The 19684-nt window shown below is 35.1% G+C and overlaps 3 protein-coding genes across 5 annotated transcripts; all 3 read right to left on the bottom strand.

The window, feature by feature from the left end:
* Positions 1 to 1211: 1211 nt before the first annotated feature.
* On the bottom strand, positions 1212 to 6532 carry ATRZ-1C (RNA-binding (RRM/RBD/RNP motifs) family protein with retrovirus zinc finger-like domain-containing protein). Of its 3 annotated transcripts, none has more exons than XM_007009956.3 (4): positions 6435 to 6532; positions 6175 to 6322; positions 1856 to 2346; positions 1212 to 1588 (listed from the first exon to the last, which is right to left on the bottom strand). In XM_007009956.3, exons 2-4 carry the CDS (start codon positions 6283 to 6285, stop codon positions 1360 to 1362), a joined length of 831 nt encoding a protein of 276 aa, XP_007010018.3. In that variant the 5' UTR covers positions 6286 to 6322; positions 6435 to 6532; the 3' UTR covers positions 1212 to 1359. The 3 variants fall into 3 exon arrangements, with proteins under 3 accessions (XP_007010018.3, XP_007010019.3, XP_017984902.2); XM_007009957.3 differs by having other exon boundaries at positions 1889 to 2346; XM_018129413.2 differs by lacking the exon at positions 6435 to 6532 and adding an exon at positions 2889 to 4985 and having other exon boundaries at positions 6175 to 6311.
* Positions 6533 to 7118: 586 nt separating this feature from the next.
* Positions 7119 to 11836, bottom strand: SPD1 (P-loop containing nucleoside triphosphate hydrolases superfamily protein). Its single transcript, XM_018129619.2, has 9 exons — positions 11204 to 11836; positions 10514 to 10728; positions 9892 to 10042; positions 9592 to 9783; positions 9171 to 9333; positions 8819 to 9060; positions 8246 to 8422; positions 7882 to 8043; positions 7119 to 7554 (listed from the first exon to the last, which is right to left on the bottom strand). Exons 1-9 carry the CDS (start codon positions 11675 to 11677, stop codon positions 7252 to 7254), a joined length of 2079 nt encoding a protein of 692 aa, XP_017985108.2. The 5' UTR covers positions 11678 to 11836; the 3' UTR covers positions 7119 to 7251.
* A 946-nt stretch (positions 11837 to 12782) lies between these two features.
* LOC18586511 (ACT domain-containing protein ACR10-like) lies at positions 12783 to 17854 on the bottom strand. Its single transcript, XM_007009953.3, has 6 exons — positions 17470 to 17854; positions 16800 to 17021; positions 15601 to 15706; positions 13832 to 14168; positions 13223 to 13507; positions 12783 to 13132 (listed from the first exon to the last, which is right to left on the bottom strand). Exons 1-6 carry the CDS (start codon positions 17621 to 17623, stop codon positions 12995 to 12997), a joined length of 1242 nt encoding a protein of 413 aa, XP_007010015.1. The 5' UTR covers positions 17624 to 17854; the 3' UTR covers positions 12783 to 12994.
* Between the last annotated feature and the right edge of the window lie 1830 nt (positions 17855 to 19684).

Raw genomic sequence — 19684 nt, 5'->3', positions numbered from 1 at the left:
ATATAATCAGTTCATTCAGTCAATGCACACTTTTCTCATTTATAGATCAGCACTAAAGCATAGCATGCTTTTTATTCTTTCCCATATCCCTTTCTAGTTAAGAAGGTCAATGCCAGTGGCTCAACGGTATCTTTGCATTCTTTTCTCCCACAAATCATAATGGGATACATTGTTTGAATATTCTGTGGAAATAACAAGCAGAAAACGAAGACAAACATCTCTGTCATTGAGGACCAGCAAGCAAGCCCTTGGAGTTGACAGTTATTTGCCCACTTGCATATTTCAAAAGTTGTGTTCTCACTGCTAACCCCTAGCATCTGTTTGAATTGCGTTCTCATTATTGACACTTTGATTGCAAGAGTTGTACACTTTGGGTATTTGACCTTTGGATATGTGTACCACCTTGAAAGATGACAGGTTCTAAAGTCAAAACACGTGGGTGGTGACTCGAGCTGTCTAATAAGTAGAGATCTTATATAAGACGAGAGAAACCTACAAATTGAATAATAATCCTATTTATATCCCCAACACTTAAGCGTTTCTCATAAACAAAATCACATCATCATGATGTAAGGAGCCAGGAAAGACCAGATTTGTATTTGTTGCACCTCTTGCATCATCTACTTGGAAAAGAAAACTCTCAGTGCGCCATTTTCTTCTCTTACTTTAAACAGTCAACAGCCCAAAGTCTTGGGCAACAACCATATTCTACTGGTTGCTTTTCCGAAGGGATAAAGCAACATATGTTATACATCAAGGACGAGTGAAAGTAGAGAAAGCAAGTCAAGCTCGCCAATTTTTATTGTGCTCATTTTCATCAGCAAGCAATGTAAAAGTCCATGTGTTTACACAAAGAACCCCACGTGTGCATTTTTGTAGTTTAGTGTACACTCAATCCTCCAAGTTGAAAAGTTGGGAGGTAGAGAGTACTATTTCATGATTATAAAACTAATTAATAGATTGGCATTCAAAATGGGTTTGTTCCTAACCGTTTGAATTTTGATATTGACTCAAATTTCCAGCAAATCTTCTAGGCTTCTGGCCCTCTTTATAATGGCTTTGGACCAGTATAGCTGTGGCCCCATGATGAGGGGAAACTACATGGAAACTAGCCAGGAGCTTTCAAACTCTCAGATGTTCATTTGACCCCACAAATGGACTCATTTTGCTCCATGTTGATGACTACGGAAATGCATTAATGTAGCAAGAAATAAGTGAACAGGTTCTCCAATTAAGTAACATTGCATACGTCAATCCTGCTATTCACCGAAGTTCAAGCAATCCTACATGATTGATAGACAAAAAGAGTTCCTAGCGTACAGTTCAGACCTAAACGTTCAAAGAGTATACTGAGAACACTTAATAGCGGTCAAAGGAAGAAGGGCGTCCTCCCCTGCCAGGACGATCATAAGGACCACCCCTGTTCCTGTAGCTTCTTCCATCATTGCGTGCTGGCCCTCCACTTCCATACCTATCACCACTTCTTGAAGCAACATCACGGAAGGCTCTCTCTTTGCCATAACCATTTTGAGGAAAATGATCTGAACCACCATAACGATCACCAAATCGGTCTCCACTCGGGGGATACCTGCATTGTTCACAGAAGACATTAGAATGTCTTAAGAAAAGCAAATATGGATTCTGCATGAATAGGATTTGGGTTTTATGGATAAGGATTTATATAATGTCATAACATCATACTAAGTATCTTTCAAAGATTATGTTAAATTTGTCTAACAGCAATAAGATTACCCAAAAAAAAAAAACGAAAACAAAACTGAGAAATGAAAGATGATGTATAAAATGGCTAGAGAATTACTGGCATGCTGGATTAACATCAAGTAAAACCTTATACCTGTCACCAATATACCGATCGCGGCTTCCATACCTATCATCTCTGCTGTCAAAACGGTCCCTATCTCCATAGCGTCCACCATCATATCGGTCATCAACATACCGATCACGATCTCTGAAGCGATCACCACGGTCATCAGCCCCTCCATACCTTGAACGTGAAGAAAACATGCCACCACTCCCACCTCGGCCACCACCGCCAGCTGAGGGGCAATCTCGGGCCCAATGCCCAAAGCGTCCACATTTGAAGCATTCATCCTGTCCTACAGGCCTGTCTCCACCTGCATAGCCTCCCCTGCCACTTGATGAGTAACCTCTATAGCCATGGTCAAGATCTTCACCCATTTTAGGTTGCGCCTTGTTCACTGAGATTATGCGTTCTCCAAACTCTCGTCCATGCATCTCCCTGATAGCTTCATCCATGGACCGACGATCTGCAAATGTAATAAATCCAAATCCACGTGGACGTCTTGTATCTCTTTCCAACATGATCTACACAGATACAGACACAAGAAGCTAATGGCAAACAACAGAGAAAATGTAAAGCAAGAAAGAGTACATGTATACTACACAGCATATATTAGCATTTTATCATAGAAGAAACAAATCAGTAACACGCCTTAATTGTACACTAAAGGATAGAAGAAAATAACATGCATAGAATACTCTAAAGATGAGATTATTAGTGGTAGAACAAAAGTCTTAAAGCTTTTGACGAAATCATGCTACACAGCTTGAGACATTTAATAAATTTGAAGAACATAGCTCTAGTCAATAATGTGCATGAACTATCATGCCTCTATCACTTATAGCACCAGACAGTCTTCAAATTAAATTTTAAAAGGAAAAAAAAAAGGGGGGGTGAGGGGGTGCAATGGTGTTATCTGGTAAATTGTAATATTCATTAAAACAAAATACATTTAAAGTAAAAATTAACCAACTTCAACTATTTAAATGAAATAAATGGACTTCAAAACCATGGTCTGCACAAATAGTACTAAAAGTAGGGAAAAAAAGAATGAAACATAACTTACTTTCTCCTTGTTATAGTGAGTAAGGCATCGATATGTGTTTGATATTGCAAAGATTCATAAAACAAAACAGAAGATACTGCACATTTTTCCTTTTTCTGATCTGATAAACTAGGAGAACTCTGACCTGATCTCATTTCCCAAAGAATCTGACATAACAGTTTATGGATACGTTATCATAATCCCCATACAGTCAAACAAATGGTGTTCTTTCTTTTTCTCTCTTCCTCTCTTTATGATACAAACTGGACATCCTGATTAAACCAGTAATCAGTGCTAGTATTTCTTTCAAAGACGGTTACATTCCCACTGGTAAGTGTTAACAAACAATAGACAATAAGGTTTCCATGTTCGGCCAAAATCAATCTTTTCCAAGCCAAAAAATTTCCCATATCAACTGGTTTTTCTGCAATCTATAATTGAAACAAGAAGCAGATACACCATCATCAGGCCTCATCAAAAGTTTTCTTCAATTTGGAAACCAAGCCCAAAAACTAGCTGCTTCTAGGATTGGCTAATCCAGTCAGCAGGGAGACCAAAAAGGATCTACCAGAGATGGTCATAGTAGCAGAACTGATCAAAATCAAGAAACAATCATCCCGCTCATCAACCACGACTTGTTGAAAACATGCATACCCTGATGAAGTTAGATTATACTTGCAAACATAAGCTACCATAAAAGAGGGTACTTCTCATATCCACATGCCATCAGCTTAGGATAAGAAATCTAAAAGCTGGTTCAGCTGGCGGCCACATATACTGAGTGCAATATCTTACAACTTCAGCAGTTTGGGTTGCACAAGCAGATGACTTGGAAAAAGCTCTTGTTATCAATTCTGAAGGAGATAATGCAGTCACGGCAATGCTATAAGCACCCAACTTAGTGCTACAGAGGAGTGCAGAATCTATTATCTTCCATACAGATGCAGTGCTAGTAAACGAACATGGTTGGATCTCACATTAAAAACAATTTCTAGTTCCTGAGGCTTCCATCAGAGGCAAGAGCCAAAAAACAACTAATTGGGGTTTGCTAATCGATTCAATGAATATGGTCCAAGCATGAAAAAGTAAAATTTGAGTTCACTATACGGATATTCATGGATTAGTCTTAGAGTGATCTGAAATTCACTTTAACTAGTTTGCAATGTTAGACAAGAGGAAAGATTAACACAACTGCATCAATACTCCAAAGGAAATGGTGAAACTTATCCTGAACATGTTCACTACTAATCCAGCACTGACTGCATTTCTAAACTGAATCAATTGAGAAATTCAAAGCAAATCAAAAGAGAAACCTTGACAAAATTAGGCCGAAAAACTGGATCTTGGACCTCAGGCTCACCACATCAGCAGAAACAAGGATGTCAATCCCATCCAAAAGCACATAACTTTGGCCTCAAGAAAAACAGCATAATCGTGCATGAGAATACACGCAATTGTTTTGCATCTTTGCCATCATTTGAAAAATAATGGCCCAGAAAACTTTATGCTAGCGAGTAGAGACAAAGTTGGCACACAAGGACACTCCATAACTAAAAAGGTCAGGCACACGAGATTTGTATAATGTAAGGTGCCTCAAGTACTTCACGACTAAGAAATGTCTACAAATGCTTCATATACCCTACAAAAGTAAAATTTATCTTGACAACCCTCTGGGTCCTCTTGGAAGGCAAATTGACACCGATCATTACTCATTTGTTTCCATGATGAACAAGGACGTTAGTCTTGCAGTAAATTTTTCAGAGACCAACTCCACGAAATCTTCATTTAGATGCTTTAGCAAAAGCAGCCACTTAAGAAACAAGGAATTTTCTTTAGGCAGTCTCAATAATCATTTTAGGCTCACCAAATTTCAAGCATGAGAAAAGAAAATATCACAAATAAAGTAAAAAACATGGCTTGCGGCTTCAGCCAAAGATCCTTTAATCCAAATAAAACTCTTTCTCCATAACATAATTTAAAAGAATCAGTTTTAACTTCAGCTCCCTTCCGTGAACCATTCCCCTTAAATGTAAATGAATGCTGTGCGCTTGAACATTAGAAACAGAGATGACTATGCACTTCAACAACTTGATGCAGTCAGTCTGACCAAAAACACTTCTTAAAAAACCCATCCACAGCATGTCAAAACGTTTTTACCAGCATTTCAACAAGACAAGAAACAAGTAAGGAAAATTAATATGATGAAGAAAAGAGAAACAAAAGCAAACCAAACATATTATTTATAACCCAATATCACATAAGCTAGTAGAAAAGGTTTGACCATTGATGTATACAAGCAGTTATGATGGCATAGATAATACACTTGTTATGGTGGCATGATTAAAGTATAATGGAGAATTTGACATAATAACCACCATCCAGAAAAATAGGCAACATATCATTCTTAAACACAGAAAAATTACAAGATATTGTCAAACAAATGTCAATAGTGTCTCAATATAGGTTTCACTTCCTAATGATCTGGCCCAGTATTTTGCCATTCATTATTTAAAAAATAATCTTTTTAATGCTTCGGATTAAATCCAGGAATAATATTCAAATAACCAAGTTTGGAAAAGGACAAGTGTAAAGTTCAAATGGTTTTTAAAATCTTGTGCTAGTGAAAGTTTTCAAGTCAAATAAATCTAGATAAAATAGTGGAGTGAGTTTTTGCCTGCTCACACGTTGTTAAGTATTTGAAAGGTATATCCTTATGAAACACATTACTGTGAAAAATCTTTAGCTTTGTAAAACATATCCAGGGCTCAAGTTTATATAACACCACTATAGAACAATACAAGCTTAAACAATTACAAACAAGGGTTTCTTCTGAGATGAAATTCAAACAAAAAAAGAAGAAGATACAGAGTATTCCACGCATACTTTTTTACATGCATTTAAACAATTAGATGAACAAAACCAAAATTTCTTGATTTTCTTTTTACGTGCAACAACTACAGCCACTTACTTTTTCACTAGACAAAAACAGCAGTCAAAGAGATCACTCGCAAATTCAGTAATTCACTGCAAGTGACCTACTTGAGAAGAAGAAACACACAAAAAACCACTCAAAATTGTAGACCCAAAACTGGAATTTTGAAATTATACTACTATGATTCTGAATGACAAAAGCCCGTTATAAAATAATAACTACAACATCCTACCTAAATGACAGCAAATTCAACAAACCATTTTCCCACAAACTGCAAAAACATGTTATTTTCTCACCAAATGCTCTTCAATTTTCAAGGCAACCAAACATAAGGCAAAACAAAAAACACTTTATTTTTTTAAAAAAGAAGGATACCTGAGATTCAAGGATTTTGCCAAAGCGACTAAACGCATGCTCAAGCTGTCGTTCCGTGACATCCCATGATAATCCTCCTACAAATATTCGGTTCTCTTCCTTCCCCGCCATCCCTCACATATAATTTCCCTTTTCCTCGTTTAAAGACCTGCAAAATTAAAGAAAAAAAAGCAAAAAGATTAATAAAAATAAAGCCTTAGATTATTTTCTGAGAAGAAAATCTTCACTTTCCCAGAAAAAAAATTTTTCTTTTGGTTTACCTCCCCTCTGTTAGCTTTGGGGTTGCACTGAAATTGTGATTTCTTTTTTTTTAATTATTTTGGGAGATTTTTATGAGAAACCCTAGTAGTTAGGCACGTGAATGTCTTTGGCTACGTTGGTGTTGTACGTTCTTGAAATGGGCCTTAAGGTACAATACTTGTTAGCAGAAGATTGGGCCTCTATGTCTGGACTGGCCCACCGTAAAAGGAATTTGAAAAGAGAAGTATTTGAAATAAAGGGAATTTTTTACCAAAAAAACAGCTTAAATTTGAAAGTAATCTTATTTTTTATCCACTAAAAATAATGTTTCAATTCATGCTTTAAACATATTTTTAGCTAATCTGTTATTTAAATTAGTAGATTATGGTAACTAAACCAGTATGTTCATCAAATAATAATAACCAATTTCGAGTTAAACTCATTTATGTTCATTAAATAAGATAAACCGATCAATTTCAATTAAATTTAAGATTTGTTTCATAAAAGAGCCGAGTTTGCACATACATGTGTTAAGTTTGTTAATGATCACAAACCAACTCATTTATTATCTATTTATAAAATTGTTTTTTAAATCTCGTAAGAACTTATTTAAAGTAAACTTATTTATTGTTCCGTTAAAATAAAATAATAATTTTTTAATATATACTAGTAGGTTATGATTCACAGTTTCATTGAGAAAGAAATGATAATAAATGGCATTATATAAAAGATAAAAGTAATTATACAATGAGATACATAATTTACATAACTGTACAAGAATTGGTACATGTATCAATCAATGATTGAAATATGTTACAGTTGGAGACTTTTGCCAAATTATTCAGGCAGGAGGGGCAGCCTCGTTACACTTGTTCCTCCACTGCTATCGGTTTGAGGCTTCAAGCCAGTTTCATTTTCTACAGTTGTAGTACTTTTGAGGGATTTAGATGACAGCTTTTTGTTCAATCTCTGGGGAAGAATCTGCAACCTGGGATTAAGCTCAGTACCTGAGTTTTCTGCAGCCAATTGATAGCTTTTGACAAGCTCAAGTTGGCGGGCAATTATTTCAGAACGTCTAGGGAGAAGCTCCACAGGTTCACCACCAGGAATTACAATATACTCGATTGCCAGACGAACCTCCTACAAGAAAATTTATATGAATAAAAGAGAGAGATGTCAATTAACAAGAAATTCATGAAGAGTAGATTGGAAGTTAGTTGGATGATGTTTAAGTGGAAATTATTTGATTGAGCATGACAAGCACAGCGTTTCAAAATTTTCCGGCATTAGAAAGTTGCAGCATCACTATAAATTACGATAGAAGTATCACTTATCAATGATAATCACTAGCATTAGTAGTTTAGCGCTGATTTCAATAAATATGCATTTTCACCAACAAGTATTCAAGAATAATTGAAAAATATTGGAACTCTAATGAACAAATAGAACAAGGGAACGATATTGCACCTCTAAGGCATCAATCTCTTCCAAGGTGGGTTTCCTTTTTGGTGCATCATCTTCAATCTCAATATCAAAAGAATTTTTGTTAGGATGTTCTAATCTTGAGCCATATGATTCCCTTTCAAGAATCATGCGCACTGCCTTGACCATTTGTGCCATGGTATTCGACTGCAATTCCAGAAAAGCAAACTTATATCAATTAAACACATCTTCAGGAGCAGAATGTTTCTTTTTTTTTTCTTTTATGATTACATTACACATCACCATAAAAGATTGAAGCAGGAAAAAGAAAATAAACATGAAAAAAAGAAAATAAATGTGAAATTGGCTTTTTTAGCATGATATTTTGTGAACATAGTTATCAGGATACCTTAATGACAAACATTGGCAACTTGTGGAACTTTGCTATTCCACGAATCCATGGATTCTGCTTTATTTCAGAAGCAGATGCTAAAATTGCATCCGCCATCCCAATGTCATCAGTGACATCTATTTCATCTTCAAGCCCCATTACTGCTGCTACTTGTAAGAGATCAGCTTCCAAGATCTAAAGGGCACAACCAACCAACAAAAATGATATTAGCACTGCCTTGCACATCAGTTATAATAAAGCTCCCTGTTGCTTCAGGGGAATTACTGAAAAGTTCTTTGAAGTTCTTGTAAAGGGCAGAAGGGTAACACATTTCATCAAGCTTATCAATCCCACCTCCAATATTCTATAGAGTGCTATCCAATAAAACACGAATCATGATCCTTTCTTTTTTTGGGAAAAGTTCCAATACTACTTATAAATTTAGATCAAGTATTTCTCCAAGTATCTAATTTCCTTTTCCCTTTAATCCATTTCCCCCCAACCAATTTTTTTCATTGTGGCCTCAAATTAAGATACAGAGTGAAAAAAGTATGAAAAAGAAGTATGGAATTTAAAACTTGTGTCCTTCACCTTGTAAGTGTAAACGCATATCGGTGAGATCCTTTTGCTAACAGATTGATTAAGTCTTTGTTTCTTAATAAATTTAGGAAGACTGTCTTCATCTTCATCATCAAAATCTACTTGAGCAGATTTTTCTTTATTAACAGGAAAGTCAGACTGTTCAAGATGGTCAATTTTAGGCATTAGAGTTGACTTGAGAGAAACATTAGCTTCAGCCTCCATCTGACGGATTTCGAATAAAGCAGATTTTCCTGGCAACCACAAATGTTTCTATTTAAGATATCTGCTTATATAAAAATTTTAATTCAAAAACAGTAGGTGCAAAGAAGGCTTCTAAAGAAATAATGTTAGTATACTCTACCAGCCAGTATAGCATCCACTGTGGCATCTAGTCTATGATGAACACGACACTCAGTCCTAGATATCAACTCAACAGCGCATGTAAAAGTCGGTGGGCCCTTCCTTTCAAGAATTGTCTTTTGCACTTTCCTCTTCCTTGCTTCCTCATCACCCAGAGTCACACTCTGTTTTCAAATGAAAAAATGACTTGTAATCTAATGAAACCTTCTGTAAAATGGCATAAACTGGGTGAATTTTACCTATCTACGTCAAATTTACTTGTTCCATAAATTTCCCTACAATATGTTACCCAATAAACAGACTAGGACAAACAATGTAAAATAACCTAAGTGATAAATCCAAAAGGCAAAGTAATCCCACTGGAAGTATACTGAAATCCATATGAGTGATACAAAGTGAAGACAAAAGGAGTTGCTTTGCACCTCAATGCCACCAACAAGGATCTGTAGAGAAGGGTTCTTTATTATGTTGTCAATAGTCATGCCATGGGCTGTTCCAACCAGCTGAACTCCTCGTTGAGCAATAGTGCTGGCAGCTAATGCTTCAAGCTCTGTACCAATTTCATCGATTATGATGGTTTCGGGCATATGATTCTCGACTGCCTCAATCATAACCTGCAAGGTAGTTGAACCCAACAACAATTATACTTAATGAAAACAATTGCCCCAAGCTTAAGGCATTTTGATGTATAGCAATGGGTAAAGCCACACATCACCACTCACATTATGTTGCATGTTAACATTTGGAACTTGCATTCTCCTTGCACGCCCTATTCCGTCATGGGGGACATCTCCATCACCTCCAATCTCATTTGATGTATCTACAATCACAACACGTTTCATGTGTTCATCTGCCAACATTCTAGCTATTTCTCTGCAAAAAGAAAGATTCTTCAGATACCCAAATCCTGTACCAAATAAAACTTACATAGTTTTTAGAGCTAGTTGAGTTTTTATGTAAAATCTCATAATGGGATAACAGAAAGGATTGAGCCCAATAAACTACTTTCAAGAACTTTCAGGAAACTCAACTAGTCGGTTATAGTGATGCAAGATAAGACAATATTAAGATTAAAAGACTTTAAATTGAATCCACAGTCAAAATAGAAAATAAATAAAACAAAATAGTATTAAGAGAGGAGTTATCTCATCTTAACACATTGTAAACCTAAGCAAAAGAAGAAGACATGTTTTCATGAAAATTTAAAATTAATATTCTTTTAAAGTCTGAAGAGAACATTCCACAATAATTGTTTACACAACATATGATATTGAGCAATGGAGAAGGCTTGAGAGGAACTTCAGCTCAGTAGATTGATTTTTAAAACATTACATAGGTAAGTACCTGATTAAGGTTGTTTTACCAACTCCAGGGGGACCTATGACCAAGATGGAACCTCCTCCCTCAACCAAGTCCCGTGTAATCTCAGCACTTCCAGACACAGCGCGACCCACCCGACAAGTGAGGCCAATTATTTGCAATTTACGGTTTCTAATAGCACTTATGCGATGTAAAGATCTATCGATACCCGAACGATTGTCATCCGAAAAGTCACCAACCTAGAACAAAATGAGGAACTTCACTTCACTTCATTTACTTGCCAAAAGAAGCAACCTCACTTTAAAAAGAACTCATTCAATCCCGCCACCCACAAGAATCCCAGTTCCAACAGTTAAAGATACCATTAATATTTATATACCAATTTTGTTATCATCATACAAAAGATGCTGACCATGTTTGCAACATACAGAAAAAGTGACTGGATCTCTACCTGTTCATAACAGAGTAAAGCTAAACAAAACTATATCAGAAAAGTAAACTATACTGAAAAGATGGTAGATGCTGTCTGGTTCCACCCTGCGCCTAAACAAATGAATAAATAAAGGAAAACTGTAAAAGAGGATGACCCAGTTCATTAACTATACTAAAATACGTTCATGGTCTCAATCTTCCTATGCATAAACATTTAAACTTGCAACAACAACACAATTTGTAGCATAACAGAAACCAAGAGTAACCACCCATTAAAATTACCTTAGATATTGCATGCCTTAAATCTTCATGCTTAACAGGCTGTTCCGAAATAACCCAATCTCCAGAAGGAAACCTAGCGAGAGGCTTCCTCCCCAAATCCAAAACCACCTCAATCAACTCCCCAATCTCTTCATGCCCACAAAGCTCTCTCCTCATCCTCAACGGCAACATTTCGAGGAACAGCTCCAGCTCCGTAGGGGCCTCCACCCGGGAAGTCGAAGTCGAAGTCGAAGCCGAAGCCGGGTTCGGGTAATCCAAAGACGACCCATTCGAGAACGTGGTCCGTTCAGACGGTTTCCGGATTTGTGGGGTCCGGAGAACCGACGGCTGAGATTGCTTTATAGATGCCGCAGCTGCTCTTCGATGAGCTCCACGAGTCCTCGTAATGAAGTGGGAATGCTTTTGGCGTTGGTGCCATGACGTGGCGTTGTTGGTGATGTCAATTAGAACAAATCTCGAATTCAAAGCTCTCATTTCCCTTTTTCTTTTTTAAAGTATACTTTTCTCTGTGGCTCTTCTTTTCGTTTTACAAGCTGGAGGGAGGAAACAGGAGAAGAAGAAAGAAGATATGGGAGGGTAACTGGCAAGGAGAAAGGAGAAGATTCGGAGGGATCTCCTCTCTGATTGGAGGGAAAGTGGGACCCAAACGGAAAAGAAGGAAGGTAACGACCGAGGAAGTAAGGAGGTTGGCCCTGGTAAGAGGCCACGTGGGGGAAGTTTGGATTTTGGTCCACATACATATTTGTTTGGAAGGGAGAAATACAGATGCTTTTGTTTGTGTTGCCTCATTCGTGGAACTCTTTACAAAAGACTCTTCTCATTTTCCCTTCAACTAATTCAAAGTCTGTTTAACGTCCCCAACCTTGCCAAGGCATCAAATTTGACTTGGGTTTTTTTTTCAACATGTAGAGGACGAGTACGTTTTAATTTTTTTTTCTTCTATCACGTGACGAAATTTTAACTCAATTTTATACGATTTTAAATTTTAAAATACGTCACTCATTAAGTTTATTAAATTCAAATAAAATAATAAAAAATAAACTCTCTTTCACCTCGAAATTTTAAATTTTTAAAATAAAATTTTAAGTTTTTAAATTTTGACTGTTACGGTTCACCTTTAAAATAACGACGAAAGCGATATTTGTTTTTACTATTACAATTGAGTCAAATGTTTCAATAAAAAAACAATAATTGTCGATCTCGAAAGGTTTAATAAGACCTTACTTGTCAAAAATTTTAAATTTTTATAATATATTTTTATTTTTTAATACATTTATAATTTTAGCTTTACATAAATTTAATCAAACACAAAACCCTGACTTCGTTACTAATCTTGAATAACCATTGCACCTAATCATTTTTCTTGAGTTTATTCTAATTTATTATGGAGCAGGTTAAGATTATGTTGACTTGAAATGACTTGGGCACAGCCCGGTACTTCCTTCTACGCTAGTTTGGATGCTCCATGTCTGTTCAAAGTGCTCATCAGGTGATTCTCTAAGGAAGTGCAGTTACGCTCGACACAAACTAAACCCGGAAGCTTTAACTGCTCAGTGATTGCTTCATAGGCAATGCAGCGTGGGGAAAACCGAAACATCTTTATCATCTTTCTTTCCCTTTTTTTGGAAGGAAAACATTTTTTTTTCATTTCTTTTAAGGCAACTTTACAATTTACAATTCGTATCTAGTCAGTACCTAGCTTGTAGCAGAGACTCAACAAGACTAAAAAACATGTGCTGTACAGTGACCGTGAAGATCTTAAGGCGCCCAGGCAGATTTAGTTACCTCACTCTATTCCCAACCCATTAATATTTTCCTCACACCCTCCTCGATCTTATTCCTTGGCACAGGATAACCATCTCCTTCATCAAGTAGGATCCTATATACTTCCCATTCGCGGTCATGGATCATGTGTCTTCCTATCTCAACCTGAGAAAACCAAAAGTTAAAACGGAATTGCGATTAGAACCTGGAAACAGCATTCTTTTATGACACTCATTAATGGATAGTGGTTAATACCGAAAAGATCTGGGTGTTAAGATTCTTAAGAGCAAGGGTAATGTCATGAAAAACAAGAGGCCGGCCTCTGCCAGACAACTCAACAGGGTTTGCCACCAGCAATTCAGTGTCCGGGCCCCGGCTCACCACAGCCAGTCTGAGAGGACGCCATAGTTCCATCCTCAGACGAGAGCATAATGCATTTTGCTTATTGCGGTCAACAATTTTCTTGCCATCAGCTTGCACAATGAACAAGTCCATCTCACATCCACCATTTTGCTTTGCAAAGAATCGTCCATAAGAAACCTGATATGGAAAAATTAATTTGTAAATGGAGCATGTATAGGAAGGCAATCTGGGAGAGAATCCAAGCGTCATAGTTGTGGAACCTTTTGCAGTTATGACAAAACTCTTTATGACCAAGTTCTTTGCTTCTCAGACACTCAGAGTTTCAGAAGATATTATGCAATTTTAAAGCACAAACTGTCAAAATTGGGAGGAATGGACCATTTAAATATCATGAATTTCCTTCTTCTGATTTAACCATGGCAAGCAAATACAAAGCACTCTACATTAATGCAAAAAAAAAAAACCCATTCAATAAAAAAGTTAATAGTTTAAGATATGTACCTGGATATTATAGTCCTTTAGGGTTCTCATGATATCATATATTAGACCTTTGTGGTCCTGGCAGAGGACTTGAATAAGTGTGTGGGAGGGACTAAGGGTGTTGTCCACAGTAATTGATATGGGGTTTGAAGCAAGTAACCCACCAGGATATCGTGCAGGCAGCTCTAAACTGAACATGTCTTCTGTGATTGCAGAAGGAAGAAATGAAGTGCCTTGTGCACAAGCAGTTATTTCTGGGCCAACTGATTCAATCTCACAACTTTCCAATATATCACCTAGTGCAGCTTTCAAGTGAAGAATTGTTTGACCCTGTCGTTCTTTCGTATGGAGAAGTTCCCTAAATTATAAAAAAAAAGGGGGAAAATCTAAGTTATACAAACATATTAATAACCTCCTCCCCTCTCTCTTGCTCTCTCACATATAGCATGTGCTTGGAGCTATGTTAAATTTTTGTGTTATAATATACACAAACGCCTGCAACACCAAGCACACACACATAAATATATATCAAGAAACAGCAAAAACATGCATTGCCCCAGAAAATTAACATAATGGCACAAGTTTCCACAACCTTCTTTTCTTTTTTAATATTAAAACACACTCACACTCCATCACAATGTGCTTGGCAAAGAGGTTCTCTCTCTTCGATTTGATATAAATTATTTTCCTCTTAAAGTCAGATAAATTACATAAAAGGGAATTTTTTTTATTATCTCAAAAGTCCTACATGGAGGTCCAAAATACTAATTAAGAATCAAACTTCTTTTTTCTAACACTTCAAAAAATCATCAATTTAAGGATCATATGTAATGGGCTGTGAAATGTTCCATCAAATTTAACAGAAAAAGATCAAGTATAACTAAGGGATACAGTCATATGACAACCTCAGGGTTATAAAGCAGTGGTGAAACCATATACAGTGCTCTGATGTGTCTCCTTTTAGAAAACCCCCACTCAACAAACATCACTTTAAAAACATAGCATATCTGCTCTCTTAAGAAATCACATCATTTTAGAAACTAGTAGAAGTAGAACATTCCCTTTGAAGAGATCAGTTAGCTGTTGTGTTTAAGTGAAAAGCAATGATTCACAAGGAAAGGCAACTAGAGTTTAATTATACTTAAATTAATCCAAATTCTAATTCCAATTATGTTGCTATACTCTTAAAATTCTGAGGGACTGCATAGAAACTGGAAAACCTAGCAGTTTCATGATCCAGTCAGATTATAAAGGAAATTCTTGGAGCAATGGTGCATCCTATCATTCGCTTATTTTAACAAAAGGATTAGCACAATAGTATACTGACTCCAAAAATTTTCTTTCAGAACCTATCTGAAGCAGCTGCAAAATAATAGTATGATATTTTGGTGGGAAATAATAATGGCATATGTTGATAAAACAAAGGACTACTCTACATATGCCATTGAGTCTCAGTGTAATTTCCTGATTACCTTATCTCAGTGAAAATTTATACCAAAACAGGTTAAATTTTTTCTACGCCAGATCCACTATGTTAACCTTAACAGCCTTCCCCTCTTCCACATGCAAAGCACATGCCATTTTCCGTAATACTTCATCTTCAGGTCAGCCGATGCTGGTTGTGGAGAATCCATTGTGAAAAAATTCACACTCTTAATATTCCAAAAACTTTACTCATGTTGGCCTATATGTACTAAACAATCAAACAGGTCTAAAAGAACTGAGCAACAGTGAAAAAGAAGATCAACTCCAGCTTTCAAGTTAAACAAAAGTTCTCAACATTGACAAACCTGGTATCAGTGATAAAAAAGAGGTCCATCACTTTTCCATCTGGAGTAGTGGATACCTTCACTTTCTTTATTGTAAGCTCCAGCTCAAAAAGGACCAGAGTTACATCTATCAAAACAGAAAACGCAAATTGATATTAAACTGAAAGACATGGGAACCAATTACCATAAACAAAAGAGAACTCTTAATGAATCTCAAAAAGCAACAACCACACTTTGTCATGGAGCGGCAAGCATAAGCAATTAAACAAGTACAGCAATTGACTTATTTAAAATAAACTTAAAAGAAAAAAAAAAAAAACCTAACAGCAGATGGTAGAGGAGATGTGTTGTCTTTATGAACCTCCTTGCTTTAAAGGGAAAACAAATTACTTGGCTATGATGGGTAGTTCATTAAGAAGAAAAGACTTGGTAATGTAGATACTCATAATGTTTTCATTTGAGAGGCTGCTTGTTTTACAGAAGAGTTAATTGTAAAACCTGTTTCCCTTCAAAAAAAAAAAAAAAAGCTCACGTGTCTTTTTGATAAGTGATGTCCTTCTAAAAATGCTCACATGTATTTTTTGATACCTGTTTTCCTTCTAACAATGCTTGTACTTTAAGAATGGCTCCAATTTCCTTTCACAAGACAGTTCTAAATTCCATAATGCTCCAAATAAAGTAACTTAAAATTCTTCTCCTACTTTTCCGTTCTCTCCTCCAATCCAGACAAAATTCATACAAAAGTTTTACTTTTTAATACCTATTCATCAGAACTCATGCAATTCTCATTTTTTTCCATGCCTTTGGCTTTTCTAACACCTTGAATAACACTTAATTTAACCCCTAAAATCTTAGTCCCAAGGCAAAATAAAACATTAAAAAAAAGGAAAAAAGTCCTTCCCAAAGGTATTTGATTCTCATGAACATATTTCCAGTTAATAAACAATTTCAAAAGTTATCCAACTCAATTTAATAAAGTTATTTTTCTTAATTGCAGCACAGCTGGATTAGCTGCAAAATCCTTCTGCGCTATCATGCACCTAAAAGAGAGGACAAAACCTCACTTTAAATCTTAAGCAATTAGGCAAAACAATATCCAAGTCTCATGATAATTTGAAAATGAAAAACAGTATAACAATTGAATGAGAGATGGCTAACCGATTGCCAATCTAGCATCACATTTTCTCTAAAAGATTAAATTTGAAGAGAAGAAAGTTCACCATTTAATAGGCCTTTTCTATAACAAGAACACCAAAACTTTAGAAGAAACACATCCAATGGCTTCGGCTGCTGGTTCGCAGGCTGGTAATAGTCGATTCCAGATGTCGAAAAATAGGATGGACAAACTTCCAATAGCCTTTTTTCCAACAAATCCCACCTTGTGTTTGTTTTCCCAACCACCCAAAGCACTACGTAGCACCATTTCCCATCTGTTGAAAAATCTTATCCACAAAAAAAAAAAAAAATGCAATCACTAATTGACTTACACTTCCAGAATTCTTTGTACTATCATCAAAGAAAAAGGAGAAAATTGAAAAAGGATAATAATAATAATAATAGAGTAAAAGTAAATGAATCGGATATATCATAAGGAACATGATCAATCAAGTGATTTTGCTTGCTAAATAAAGTGAAGATATCTATATATTAAACCAAATAAATAGTAACCAATTTGATTCTCTGTTCATATCCCCAAAAGAATTACCAAAAAAAAAACCAAAGGACTAATGTTCAACCAGTTATAACTTCCTATGAGGATTTTAAAAAAAAGTGAAAAAAAAAAAAAGAAAATCACAATGACCCATTATTATTATTATTATTATTTGGCTACAACTCCAAAACAAACAAAAAAAAAAAACGCAAAAAAGAAAAGAGTTGATTGAAGCTTACCTCCTCTAGCAATGCTTAAGCCAAAAAGCAAAATAATCCTACACAAATCACAGCCCAACCCAGTCTTATCCGGGCAATTCACTGATATCACAGTGGAATCCTCTTCCTTCTCAGCTGGACTGATCACTATAACATCTTCTCTCAAAATGCCCATCTTTCTCTTTTCTTTGACTATCTCTCCACTCTGTTCTCTTGCTCTGTTTTTGCTCTGTTTCTTCTTATACTTCTTAGCTCCAAAGAGATGGGTTTTCTCCCCTTTCTCTCTCTCTCTCCAAAGTTTTATCTTTTTATCCTTTGCTTTTTTATTTCTGTTGTTCAGTTTTGCGGCAAATGGACTGGAGTTCCCGTCAAAGAGAGTGAACACAAACAAAACACAGGGCAGAACGCGGAGACAAGAGAGATTTTCTCTTTTTCTTTATCTCTGCACGGGATTTTCAATTTCTCGTCCCCATTTTTTAAGTATTTATTTACTGTAGAGACTTGAGACTGAGAAAAGATATTTTCTTTTCCATTTTAGTCCTTCGCGAGTTTAAAACGTGAGGGTTTTTTATTTTTTATTAATCAAGTGACATATGCTTAGCTGCATCTCTCCACGTGGCATTGTTTTATTGGATACTGAATAATGAATGTCAATGCAACTTCTTCCAACTTTCAGATTCATTTTTTCGGTCCATAATTAGAAAAAAAAAAGTTTGTAAAACGATCTGTCTCATAAACATTACTTTTAGTTAAAAGATTTAGACAAGAAATTTACATGTTAAAATATCAAAATGTAACTATATGAATTTGAAAGTCTTTATGAGATATTAATTACAATTTATACTAACAATCACGATTATTCTTACTCCATATAAGGTAATAACAATGGATATATTTAGAAGGAAATAAATGTAATTAATTTAGTCAAAAAATATATATTTTTTAAAAAAATTAAAGGTGTATTAACTCAAATCATATACATTAATATAAAAATATGTAACACTAAATTAGACTATCCACATATCATGTGCAATTTACATATAACTATCTCCTTTCTCATGGAGGTTTTGTTTTTTTATATATTTATATTAGATTATAGCATTGCTCATTATGAGAATTTCTTATAAGTTATTAGAATATACACTTTTACCAAAATAGACAGTTGCTTTATTAAAAGAGAAAAAAGAAAGAAAGATATGTAAGCTAGAAACATTAATCTTTTTAAGAAAAAAGACCATATTTGAAGGAAATCTTTCAGAACTAATATTTTTTTTAAGACAAGTCAAAGACAAGGCTAATAGGATAGAATCCTTGGGCTTGTGGTTGTGCTACCATTCTCAAGAATGAGAGTTTTTTGCTTTGGGTAGGTAGTTGGGTGATGGTAGGTGGTAATATTTTGTTTTGATTGGTTTGTTCTTTTGAACATGCATAAAATTAAAATGTATTTTATGGAGTAGCTTTCTTGCTCTTCCTTCCATTGTAATCCTTTCTTTCTTTTCAATATCAACTACTACTTTGTATGCTTAATGCTCTTTATTTTCTTTTGTCCTTTTCTCCATCTAGTGACATTCAAATTCAGTTAGTACCAATTTTTTTTCCACAACTACTCACTTTTGTTTCTTCTTTTTCCAAAGTCTACCACTTTTGTAAAAAGATTCTTTAATTCATATGGAATAAATAGAAAAGAATATAAAGGTGGAAATGGTTTTGCATTTAATTGGATTTAGTTCCAATAATAAAAAAAGAACAAAATTTTAGAATAACTATGATTTTCATGATTATATTTTTTTACGGATAAGGAAAGATTTAATCATGTTTTGAGTTGTACAACAAGATAACTTTTTTCCATCCAATAAACTCCTTTCTTATATTTTTTTTATTCGATTGATGTTGGTGTATTTTCAAAATCAAAAGTTATATCACATAATGAAAAGTTATCTTAACTTAAGGTTATGTCACATAAAGTGACATAGTGTGACTATTGGATTGTAAATAGGTTTTTCATGTGAATGGTTATGTCTTTTGGTAAAATGATATGTTAGAAAAACATCTCTAAATCTAAAGATTATGAGACAAATTGAAAAAATACCACAACTCAAAAGTTTAAATATGAAAAGTTATTTTTTCAAATTATAGCTCAAAGATTATGTTTTGTAGAATAAATGGTTGTCATTTCATGAAGTGATTATTAAAACAATACCCTTATCCAAAGGTTGTATATTGCAAAATGTAAAGA

Source organism: Theobroma cacao, chromosome 10 (genome assembly GCF_053813885.1).
Source record: "Theobroma cacao isolate CCN51 chromosome 10, ASM5381388v1, whole genome shotgun sequence".
In the NCBI taxonomy this organism is placed as follows: Eukaryota; Viridiplantae; Streptophyta; class Magnoliopsida; order Malvales; family Malvaceae; genus Theobroma; species Theobroma cacao.
The sequence above is the reverse complement of the archived record's forward strand: the minus strand, read 5'-3'. Positions and strand labels throughout refer to the sequence as shown.